Source organism: Prunus mume, linkage group LG2, assembly GCF_029339155.1.
Source record: "Prunus mume cultivar Tortuosa linkage group LG2, ASM2933915v1, whole genome shotgun sequence".
Classification (NCBI taxonomy): Eukaryota; Viridiplantae; Streptophyta; class Magnoliopsida; order Rosales; family Rosaceae; genus Prunus; species Prunus mume.
Genome location: NC_142699.1, coordinates 41,242,630 through 41,254,489, shown reverse-complemented (window position 1 = coordinate 41,254,489; position 11,860 = coordinate 41,242,630). Strand labels below are relative to the sequence as shown.

Genomic DNA, 11,860 nt, shown 5'->3' with positions numbered 1-11,860 from the left:
AAAGAGCAGTACGGGGGATTTCTAGGACATCTCTCTTGTTTTCCCCCAATCTTTCAGGCTTTCATATTTCATTTCTTTTTCTTTCTTTTCTTCAAAACTTGTGCTTCCTAGTTCTTCTACACTTTTTTATTTCTATTTGTTTGTAATTGTGTTTCTGATTTTAGGCTGATGCAATTGTAACTGCACTTAGGGACAGTTCTGACGCTTTTAGAGAGGGTTGTTCCCGTTTTATTAATGGTTAGGGTATCTTAGTAACAGAAGTATGTAGTGTGTCAATTCTGTGAGATGACGCAAATGTGGGTTAAGCCAGTTGACCAAGGCAGTTTGCCCTCCCCATTGCACCCAAGTTTGAAAACCCCCCCTCCCCCTTACATTGAAGTAGTTTAGAATAGCGCTTTTGTAAAAAATATAAATAAATAAACTCTGAGATAACACCATTAGAATCTAAAAGTTAAGCTCGAAAATTCATGGCAAACAAAGTACAAAACAAACCTATTGCATTATAACTTATCAATAGACGAAAAGCTAATATCCAGGGGTTTAAATGACCCGAGCCAAGCCAAATGCCAAGTTTCTCAAGCTCGGTTCATATGAGATATTAGCTTTACGAATCAAACTCGAACAAGCTTGAATTGTATTGAGTCGACTTACAGCCCTACATTCTCAAACACATTAGAATTACAGAAGTGTACTCTTATAAAGACACTAGTAAAATAAAAACTTTCTTACATTAACCAATGAAATTTGGTTGGCTAATTTTAGTTTTTGCCCCTCTACTTTTTCTTCTCCTTTTTTCACCAAGCCTATTCCTTAAAGAAGATCGGTGGTTGCCATGCCAACGGTCTACCTAGTGGAAAATAGCCTTAACTTACAGACGAGAGGGCGACGGGGTCTCAGAGTAGTCTCAGGTTAGAAATCTCGCTCCTCCTTGTAGTTTAGAGTTAGACTATTGTTTGTATTAAAAAAGAAAATCAGTGGTTTGGGTTGCTTCACTTTCGAAGCACAGAGGAGAGGGCGAGCTGTTGTTTGATTTGATCGAACACTGAGACTTTACTCTGAGATGCTTTTAGTAAAGTAATGGAATATCATTCATTGGGTGACGTGAAGGAGAAAGGAGGATGGATTTCCTTGATCCAGTCCACTGTCCACAGCAGGGTGATATCACGGATTCAATGTCTCTTGAAGTGGAGTTTGTGTACGACGTAGGATAAAGAGGGAATCAATTCAAAGTACTGAAACGTGAAGAAAATAAAATTCAAAATTGTTCAGAGTTATTACGAAACAAAAGCATTTGGGATTTACAGGAATTTCAAGTGAACATCAAGTGGATTGATTACGCATGTTGTTATTTTTAATTTTTTTTTTTGTTTTAATATAATTTCGAATCCAATTAGATTCTGAATTTAATTAAGATTATTTTGGAACCTTTTAGGTTTCTTCAGGCTTTTAGGGTGGCCATTGCTTGTTAAACTCAAGTGTCGGTATCGCATGGCAGTATAACTCAGAAGTAGAATATCATATACACAGAGAGCGATGTAAATGTGCACAAAATTCTAACAGTAACTATAACAAAAGCAAGATTTAAGCAAGATCCCGTGTTAATAAAAACCTAATGATTGAATCTGTCATTGATGGGTGGCAAGGATGCGATATGCAGATAGGTTGACGCAGACAAACCCGTGTTATACTGTAGTGTAGTGTAAATAAGCAGAACATGTGATTGGTCTGAGAGTGAGAGAGAGAGAGAGAGAGTTGCTGCATTTCAGTGGAATTGCTGTCAGTCTTTTGGGGTCTGAATCTGACATTGGTCATGTGAAGCTGGTTGTTTGGTAGGGAGGCAATGCCATGTACAATATCTCCAAACCCTCCTCTCCCTTCTCTTCACTCCCTCCCTTTTTAACTTTTCAAGTCCTCTCTTATTCCTAATGCCCTTTTTCTCTTCCAGTTGCATGTGACTCTGTCTCCACAACAAGACTCACAACAACAACAACCACATAAAATCTTGCAAGTCACTTAACCCCATCCACGCCTTCTCATTGTCTCTATATAACCCAACCAACCAACCAGTTCAATCCACCCCTTCAAACTTCTTGTTACATAATAATCCTCACTTGAATTCACAATGCATTGCCAACCAGCTTTCAAGCTTCTTCTCTGGACTTCTCTTACATTTGCGTCTCTTATCCCCCATGGTCTCTCTCTCTCTCTCTCTCCAAAAAGAAAAGGTTAAGTAGCAATTTTTTATACCTTTGGCATCGAGAGTGCCAGAAACTAAACTCGTAGTGTCAAAATCGCTACAAAGAAAAAGCATTAATTTAGTTTTGGTTTTCATACACAACTTATATCAAGTGCTAATTTAAATGTGATGTATGCAGGGTGGGGAGAAAAATGTACTAACAATGGTCAAGCTCCAACAGTTCAACAGACCCAAGTGGGGTTTGGAAGCTCTCCAAAGTTCATGGTGGTGGTGAATAACGAGTGCCCTATGTGCCCAATCATCGACATTCATTTGAAGTGTGGAAGCTTTCCTCAGGCTCTGGTCAACCCGAGACTGCTCAAGGTGCTAGGCGTCGATGATTGTGTTATTAACAGCGGGTTGCCATTGGCACCTCTGCAGACATTTTCCTTCAATTATTCTCACCAAAAATATCTCATGTATCCAAAAATCTGGTCTTTTCAATGTGAGTGACTTGATTAATTAGGCCTACCAGGTAATTAAGCAGTTAATTAGTTTCCTTTGTCTTGCATCCTTTGGGTCCATGTGATGAATTATTCTTAATCTCGTCTTAATTAACAATATTAAGTATATAAACATGAGAACATATGGAAAACATCTCTGGACCCGAAGAAATTAAATTGATGGACAGAAAGTAACCACCAGGGAAGCTTTAAACATGGCATTAACCCTAAAATTCAACTTAAATACGCAGAAAATGGGACTACTAAAATGAGAATTAGGCTATGTGAACATGACCACAGCCACTATGGCTGCTTAACACAATGCTTGGCAAGCAGAGTGTTTCTTTTACGCAGATCCAAACTATGTCTTATAATCTAAATGGAGGATTTTCCTTGCATACAATTGTAATTATAGCACTCTTCCTTAAGGGCACTTCCAGCAACAAGGTCTGAGAGGGGTTGGGGGCGCTTGGGCTGGGGGGTTTTAGGCCCACAAACAGTTTCCAGCAGCAAGGGCTGGCCAGGTCAGCTGCTAAGGCCCACGAAACCAGGCCAGTCCTTAGGCAAGATGAGCCCAAGTTCAAGCCGGGGGTCTGATGTTAGCAATGACGTTAGCAACAAATTTTTTTTAAAAAAAATCTATGAAAAAAAAAAATTCAAGATTTTTTTTAAAAAATAAATACTTTGTCATAATTTTCACTTCCCACACCAAACTCTATACAAATTTCTCTCATCATATCTCATGTGAATAGTTGTTGTCATGACAATTGGTGAAAACACCACAACCTTTTGCAAAGGCAGCCACTATTCACATGAATAGTGGCTGCCCTAACCTCCCCCTTGCCATGGCAAAGGACAAACTGCAGGAAGTGCTCTAAGTGCATACATGGTTGGAGATTTGCATTTTATAAGCACGATGGAGAAGGATACATCTCAGTGTACGCGTCTATTTAGCAGTAACGACAGCCAAATTAGCAACTGTAGCTACCTGAAAAATTAAGGGCTGTTTGATAATAACAATTTCTTTTTTTTTTTTTACGCTAGAGTAGAGAGGAAAAAGAGAGAGAATAAAAGTGAGAATGAGAATAGAGACGGGATTGTGAGGAAAGAGGAGAGGGGAGGATGAGAGGAAGAAGTTAAAAAAGTGAAAACTAAAACTAAAAACTACAATATATTTTTGCACTTTTGTTACTCTTTCCCATCCTCTATCAATCTCATCCACACTCCCATTCTCACTCTCATTTCCTTTATACTCTAGAACAAAAAATAAAAAATGAAACGGTTATCAAATGAGCCATAAGCTTCCAAAAAGCAATTTTGTTTATTTACTTTCCATTTTCGTACATGTTAACAAAATAGTTTTAAGGATATTTTAGTAATGATCTCTCCTTTTGAACAAAAAAATAGCCCTCCGTCTCCTCAAGTTTACATGCAGTTAGAAAAAAGCCCTCCACCAGAGGAGCTGCGAAAGGAAATATACCAAGGATATTATGTACAAATCTCTTTCAGGACCTAAGCCAACACAATTCACGACTTGAAATCATATACAATATTCTCAAGCATTTTGAAGCAAGTAAGCTCTCATAAATCTCCACAAATTCACAATGGGCATAAAAAACTATAACCCAGAGTGAGTGAAGATTCAAGACCACAAGTTCTATCCTAGCTTAAGTTTTTCACCTTGGGTGTAAATACAGAAATCACCAACTCTCTATACACCATATCTGAACAAGAATTTTCATTATATTTTCTCTATCTTTTAATTTTCTTTATCTTGAATCTGGCTGTCAGTATTTTGTTTTAGTTGTTGCTCCTCACTAAACTAGACTGTGCAGCAGCATGGTTAGCAACAAGAAGATTATAGCCTGTCCGGTATTCAAATGGCAAGCGGAAGAAGAAATATAGTGAGAACCTACTAAATGTACTGTTCCACTCTGTTCATCCTGTACTTTAATACTTGACGAACCTGAAATTGACCATATACTAAAGTTAGCAAAGAGATTGACAGCAGTTCAGTTAAGTATGAAACTAAAAGAGTAGTCTGAGATAACAGAAATTCATACTGAAGTTTAGAGCCAATAATAGTATAAAGTAATTAGGGTTTACTATAGGAAGTCATTAACCATAATATTTTCCCTTCAAATATTTTGAGTACGACACAGTTAATATAACAATCTCCCCTTACTCTCTTTCTACATTGAAATTAATAATAGATCCAGTCGAGATAATGGCCTAAAACTAGTTAAGGCTACAAAAAGGTCTACTTTCCCAAGTAGCAAATATCCTAATTCTCAATTGGTATCAAGCACTAAAATGTTTTTTTATTTTTAATACTGTAAGGGTTTCTACTAACCTAGTATTGAAAGAAAGTTGTCATCACAAATAGTGGATTTTGGGTACTCAAGCATGCAAGAACCCTTGAAATTAAGAAGTTAAACAGATGCATTAAGAATGAAAAATAAAATGATCACTCACAGTTATACTCAGTCCATCCAATGGTCTGATTTTCAAGATCGTACAGGACTAGCTTATTTGAAAGTACCAAATCTGCAAGGTACACTTAAAATGATCAAAATGTCCATGAATTTCATGCAACTCTCATGTCTTGCTTATAGCAAAACCATCATATATCATGCCAATTAAACCCTACAGAACTTTAATTACCCAAGAATCCAATCAGTCATTACTTGTGTTTGAAGATTAATTCCAAGTGACTATAATAGCTTATAATGAAGACCTTTATCATAATCACTTATTATACTAAATATAAACACAAGTGTAATTTTTAAAAAGAATAATAATAAACATAAGTGTGGGAAAGTTGGAACATATATGACATATGGAACCGTACTACTATGCTAAACCCAAACACTATTCTCTAGTATCCCAAATTTCACAAGAAATAAAAGAAAGTTAAGAGCATAAGGTCTAATTAGTACATTTTGTTCAATTGTTTCATTAGAATGAACATTGACATCTCAGCAGAGCATCTATAATTTCCTGCATCTATAATGTCAATGAATAAATTCAACTGAAAAGGGGGTATATTTGATTCCCAAGACAAAGGGCTAAAAATTTGAAAACTTTTCCAAAATTCCAGTTTATTGGGCGAGGGGCAGGAGAAAAAAGAAAAAGGCTCCACCACCAATTTATTTCCTTAGTTTCTGAAATATTAGAAAATTTTCCTTTCCGAGACATAAATTATTAGGGTTTACCTCCCAAAAGGGTCAAGTTCTTCCTATCGCTTGATTGCATCCCACTGTTTTGCCAACCGATACACCAAAAGGCTTCCTGTATATCCACAATCATAGATTGTAGTAAAAGTAATAGCAATCATGAAAATGGGGAATTCAACATAAGCAGAGAAATAGAAGCCAACACGAGAAGAAAGAGTAGGTAACAGAAAACAGATTTTTGGAGTCTATGGGCTTCTAATGCCTAACAATTTTAGGAATATCCGTTTATTTTGATCTATATTGATTGGAGGAGTTATGGGTTGACTGTTCTGCTTCATTAGTTTTGATAAATTTTTTGTCGGACTCTTCTATGGGCAATTTGTCTTCCTCTATATATATATATATATTTTTTTTCAATCTCTTTTCTTTTACAGAATTATTATTTCTTATAAAGAAAAAATAACAATAAAGTTGATAATTGGTATCAGAGGTATACTGTATAAGTATGCTAGCTGGGGCCCGTAAACTATATACACAGAAAATTAAAATGCAAAGCCACTTTGTTGGAAAATAAATTAATATAAAAACAAGCTGGAAACCTGTATAAAAAAAAATGAATGGAAAAAGCCTGTAAAAAGTTTCAGTTCAATATACTTACATAAGGGAACAAATAGTCATGTGGATACACCTTCAAAGAAAGTGAATTTTCAAAATATAAGGTGACTGGAGGAAATCCATCATCAACACTGCAATAAAAACGAAAGGTACAAATATCAGGAAAACATCCTGTACTACACAATCATTCTTCTCTATTCTTGGATAAGAAACACAAACATAAAGGAGCAGCAGTGCCAAAAACTAAAAACCACCAGTAATTAGCAAATATATTAGTATATTATGTATATATCTGTTACAAAGGAACAAGTAGAAGATAAAGAATAAATTGATGATAGAACAAATTTACTTCTATGCTTTTTAACATTTACAGCTGAAGTATCCTTTCCGGATTTGTAATCAGTGCTCATCTTATCTGATTCCAGTTAGCATTTAAGCACCTCATATATATATATATACATCAGATATTTTGCTCTAGAATGATGTATCATGCCAAAAAAAAAAATCCTAACCTAACTACTCAAACATTCAAGATGTGATAAATAAAAAAACTTCAACATATAAAATGTTCTCTTCTGCTATTATCACATAATATAAAAATCATGATGGCATGCACCATACCTTCCTGAGTACTGAAAGCATGTATACTCTCCGTGAACAGTTTGAACATTCAAATCCTTCTGCTGAGAGATAATCTAATAATAAAATATTTCTGTTAATATTGACGACAATATTCACACAAAAATAATCATATTGGTGTATGGGAAATATTAATGACACTCTCTGGAAGGAAAGTCTTATACATCACATACCTTACTTACTAAGGGCTCATAAACCACATCTGGAAGATAAGCCAAGGTTGTACCACTGTCAATTATTGTCCCTTTTCTATCTCCCGCTTCAAACACATCTGTTGGAAGATTTAGAAAAGTGTGGCCAACTTGAACAGCTTTCATGTTGACATTGTAGTGCGGCCTAAATTTTTTAAATGAATTTTCAAAACAAAAATGGAAAATCCAAATTTTATGTAAAACATAAAATACTAATCAAATTGGCTTTTAATGAAATTCATATTATAAGTCTGATGATCCCTCTCTATGCTTATGCATCCTAACAAGCAAAAAAAAAAGTTAAAACACAAAATAGCACTTAATTATGAGAAAACAAATATGAAAATAAAACACCAGTTTTGTCTAGTAAACATACAAGCTAAAATACCACTTAGATGACAATAAATAAAATGAATGAAAACAGTACACTATCAAAATGACAGAATGAACACATACTGGTTTGGTACCAAAGGAGTCATATTAACTTTTGGCTGCACAACTCGCCCAATAGCAAAGATACCACCTCCATTCTTCCCATCTAAGCAGTGAGCAAACATCTTCTTCACTTTTCCAGATGAAGCTAGCTGTGAAATAATTGAAGAATTTGATTTTCCAAAGCCAAGTATTCCATCAAGTGCTCCTTCACCAGATGAGCCTAGATCACCAGATTGTGTAGCACCACACCTATTGCACAAAAGTCAAAACAACCACATGAATACCAACAACATACTCATGCACATGTATGTGGGCACACAGAGCAAGATCACACATGCGAGAGAAAGAGAGAGAGAGAGAGATTGTTCCTCCAATCAATTACATAACAGTTTGTGCACTTTCTCTTCCTTTAATACAAAACAAAGACTTTTGTGAGAATAAAATCAAAAGGTAGAATATCATTGTCCAGAAGGGGACAAGTAGTCCACCCAAAAAAAATTTCTCAAAATCACAGATGTTTGTTCACTTTGGTCACTATTGGTAAGGATACAAGTAATAACTTCTGCATAAAGAGTTTTACTCAGCATAAGAGTTACACAAACTTCAGTCCATTTAGATGTGGGAAATAGAACACAAAAGAAAAAAGAGTTCATGTACTTAACCCAACCTCCTCTATATGGGAAAAGGACTTAGTTGAGTCGAAAGCAAATTTTTTTTTTTTTTTTAAAGATTTTGGAAGGACATATTATTGGTTTATCCACTAAGAGCTTATTTCTTAATTTTGTTACTCTAATGGACAAATCAAAAGCCTTCTATCTAACAATTCTTTTGTTTTCCTCTGGAAGAAAAGTATTTTATTAATAAGAACAAATACGTACTACCAGCATTAACAAGTTGTCTGCCACAGCAACACATCAATGAAAATTAAACTACCTAGCAGTCACACACCCTTTCCTAACAACGAACAGAAATCTATACACACACAAACACAAAAAGACTCTTAAGAAACTGTGTGTTCAATCTGCCAAAATAGAAGATAACAAAATATCCCAAAACTTTGTAGACACTGAAGCCCAAAGTGAAAACCAAAATCTGACTTTATCCCATAAAACCTCCTCCCTTCCTGTTGTGACTGAAAAATCGTCTTACCCCTATCCATCAAATTACCTAAAGCACTTTTTTGCAACTCCATAAGACTTGGGACTTCTTTCTTCTGCCAAAGGCCTTGTACCTCTCATGACAAAGGGGGGGAAAAACACAGCTTGAATAACCCAACTCAAATTAACTTCCCTAAACTGCCTCCACCACAACTTTAAGGCTATAGGACAATGAAGAAACAAATGATTCACACTTCCACTCCCTTCTTTACACATTTATGCACCAATTGGGAGAAAGACAAACATTTGTTCTTCACCTTTAAATCAAACTCCAGGTATTAGCCCTACCATAAGAAACTATCCAAGTAAGAATTTGTACCTTAGGAAGGAGTTTAGCCTTCCAAATCAAAGAAGACGGTAGCAATCTAGAAAGAGTGGCTATCACATTACTCTCTAAATGTAAGAACTACATGGAAAAAACAAAGAAGATTCTCATCTCTACCTTCTACTATCCACATATCCAATTTTTAGATTACAGCTGAGCATAGCATATATTTCTCCTCCTTTAAGCACGGCTAAGTTTGCTATCACTAATTTGACCACTTATATTCCAAACATGGCTGAACTAGTAATTGATTTGGGATTTTTTTTCAATGAGTTATATGTTAAACTTACCACACTGAAGCTTCATTAAATAATGATTTCAAATCAAGTAGAAAATAGCATACCAAGTAGAAAGAAATTACCCAAAAATGACGCTCCCATTGGCAGAGGTAGTTTGGAGGTCACCAGACACTCGATCATAAAACACAACATCTTTGACAAAATAACCAGCAGTGGAGCTGCCATCTCCGTATATTTGTAGATAGGGACATGACATATTACCCGCACATCCAGACAGTGGACCATCATTCACCTCTAAGCAAAATTCTTGATTACAAGTAACCAATTTACCAGTGGAAGACTGCTTAACATCATATAGTGTAAGATCAATCTGTCAGAGAAAAATAACCCAAATAAGCAAAACAATACTAATTCACCACCAATTCAGAAGCAAAACAAAAACAAAAACCATAAAGAAACGAAGGGAGAGGTTTCAATCTCATACACCAAGTGAGCTTTTTTGTGGGCAATCTTTGCATTGAATACAGTTGACCCACATAATATCACTTCCAGTGTCAACTTGCACATAGTAGTCCTTCGTAGGTGTTCCAATGCCAATTTTAGCGTAGTACAGACTACAAAACAAGAGAAACAATAATTAAACCTTTCAAAATAACAAGAAATACACACAGAGGTATATGAAGAATAGGGAAGGGAAGAGATGCTCACCCGACGGCATCAGGGCGGCCAGAGCCACCCAAAGGGAGATCAACGCCGGCGAGAATCCGAAGGGTCCGCTGGGTATCGTGAGCTTTAAGGGCACTCAAGGAAGGCTCGCGGCCTGCGTACTTGTACTTGACGCTCAAAAAGGCGTTGTTTAGAGCGACGCTGGTCGTGACTTTGGTCGAAATCAAGAGCACGAACAACAGAGCAAAGCTGCCAAAGGAGCTTCTCAGAGTGAGCGTCGCTATATCCATGATCGCCATGGTCGTCGTCGTTGAAGCCATGTTTGTGGGCTTCTGGCTGGCAATGGCATAGAGAGAGAGACTCAGAAGAAGAAGAGAGAATGAGAAATTTGTAAAGTCTTTTCTTTTTTTCTTTTTTTTTTCCTTCCTTTTTTCGGCTGAAGAAGAAGACTCACAAGTTGGTGGGAGAGGCTTTACTGTGGCAGCCGTGGGGCCCACAGCCCTACACACAGAGTTTCCGTACTGTAAAAGTCCCTCAACCGCTGATTCCCTTTCTTTCCCTTGTTAGTGATTTGCTTTCTTTTCTTTTTCTTTACTATCATTTTTTAGTAAATTTAGGTTTTAGCCAAAAAAAAAATTTCACTTTTGCAAAAAGCCAAAACTTTTTCAAAAAAGACAGAAAATCCTCTCAACTTTCAAATCAAAGACATGCCTGTGAATAAATGATGGGTTAGTTTTTGCCCTTTTTGGTCTACGGGTTAACGACTTTTAGGCATCCAGTTGTTTTGATTTTGAAGGTTTGTGGGCATGGATTTGGATTATAAAACAACAACCAGTCTTCTTTTTTACTTGCTTTACGACTCGGTCACAATCCATAACTATATTCAATTTTTTTTAAGAAGATGGTTTGAATTGAATTTTGTAAATTATCATAATCTTTATGCCTCTAAGAATGATAGGTAAATCTGTCCCCTCGCATTCAAGTTCGAATTTATAGTCTTGGGTCCTAATCTTGTGTTGAAGTTGGAGTCTCAGAATTGTGGGTCCAAATCCAAGTAGGATCTTGGGGCCTAGGTCTTGTGTCTTGTTGTGTGCGTCGGAGCCCATTCCCTACTCTTTGAATAGATTTTGTTTCAAAACTCCCAACTCTCTCAATAGATTTTGTTTGAAAAACTATACGAAACTTTTTTCAGCTTTCTTTTGAATTTGGAAAATAAATCAATTTCCAACGAAGTTTCTTGCTTTTCCCTTTTTAAAAATGAAATTAAAACTAATTTATGTTTTCAATGTCTTGTAAGTTGAAATTATGCCCGTTCTTTCGGTGCATAATATTAGATTGTTTAAGATAACTCTCTATATTTAAAGCATGTTAAAGAAAGAAATGAACATTTATTGGCCAAGTAGAATGTAGAAGATGGATTACTCATGAATAAAACTTATCCAATCTAATCCTCACTAGATGATAGGATAAGGACAACTCATAACTTATCTCTCATAATCTCCTAAAATGAAAAATCATTCTATCTCTACCTTAATTTCCTCCTTCAACATACCTCTTAGATTTAGTGGCTTATAAAATAAATCCAAGCGTAAGCACCAGCCAGTCCTTGTCACTAGCTTGTGTTATATAAGAGCACTTCCACCGGTGCTCATTTGCCAGGGCAAACTTGGGCCCCATTTACCTATGCAATCCCAAAGGCAAGAATTGCCTAAGCTTTTGCCTAGGTTTGACGTTAGTG

At 36.1% G+C, this 11,860-nt stretch overlaps 2 protein-coding genes across 4 annotated transcripts; one reads left to right on the top strand and one right to left on the bottom strand.

Moving 5' to 3' along the window:
- The first annotated feature begins 663 nt into the window (after positions 1 to 663).
- Positions 664 to 2,747, top strand: LOC103342568 (PHD finger protein). Of its 3 annotated transcripts, none has more exons than XM_089044326.1 (2): positions 664 to 908; positions 2,376 to 2,747. In XM_089044326.1, the coding sequence occupies exons 1-2, from the start codon at positions 833 to 835 to the stop codon at positions 2,687 to 2,689; spliced, it is 390 nt and encodes a 129-aa protein (XP_088900452.1). In that variant the 5' UTR covers positions 664 to 832; the 3' UTR covers positions 2,690 to 2,747. The 3 variants fall into 3 exon arrangements, with proteins under 3 accessions (XP_088900452.1, XP_088900453.1, XP_008244421.2); XM_089044327.1 differs by lacking the exon at positions 664 to 908 and adding an exon at positions 1,778 to 2,192; XM_008246199.2 differs by lacking the exon at positions 664 to 908 and adding an exon at positions 1,902 to 2,225.
- A 1,367-nt stretch (positions 2,748 to 4,114) lies between these two features.
- On the bottom strand, positions 4,115 to 10,561 carry LOC103342569 (Eukaryotic aspartyl protease family protein). The gene is made up of 10 exons (XM_008246201.3): positions 10,165 to 10,561; positions 9,941 to 10,070; positions 9,579 to 9,826; positions 7,757 to 7,984; positions 7,283 to 7,445; positions 7,092 to 7,165; positions 6,514 to 6,601; positions 5,895 to 5,970; positions 5,155 to 5,226; positions 4,115 to 4,645 (listed from the first exon to the last, which is right to left on the bottom strand). Exons 1-10 carry the CDS (start codon positions 10,440 to 10,442, stop codon positions 4,497 to 4,499), a joined length of 1,506 nt encoding a protein of 501 aa, XP_008244423.2. The 5' UTR covers positions 10,443 to 10,561; the 3' UTR covers positions 4,115 to 4,496.
- Positions 10,562 to 11,860: the final 1,299 nt, after the last annotated feature.

Excerpts from the sequence above, each read along its gene's own strand:
- LOC103342568 (XM_008246199.2), top strand. The coding sequence starts at position 2,123 with ATGCATTGCCAACCAGCTTTCAAGCTTCTTCTCTGGACTTCTCTTACA. Across the intron at positions 2,226-2,375 it reads TCTCTCTCCAAAAAGAAAAG|GGTGGGGAGAAAAATGTACT; the intron begins GTTAAGTAGCAA and ends TGATGTATGCAG.
- LOC103342569 (XM_008246201.3), bottom strand. The coding sequence starts at position 10,442 with ATGGCTTCAACGACGACGACCATGGCGATCATGGATATAGCGACGCTC. Across the intron at positions 9,827-9,940 it reads CACAAAAAAGCTCACTTGGT|ATTGATCTTACACTATATGA; the intron begins GTATGAGATTGA and ends TTTCTCTGACAG. Across the intron at positions 5,227-5,894 it reads GAACTTGACCCTTTTGGGAG|ATTTGGTACTTTCAAATAAG; the intron begins GTAAACCCTAAT and ends TGTACCTTGCAG.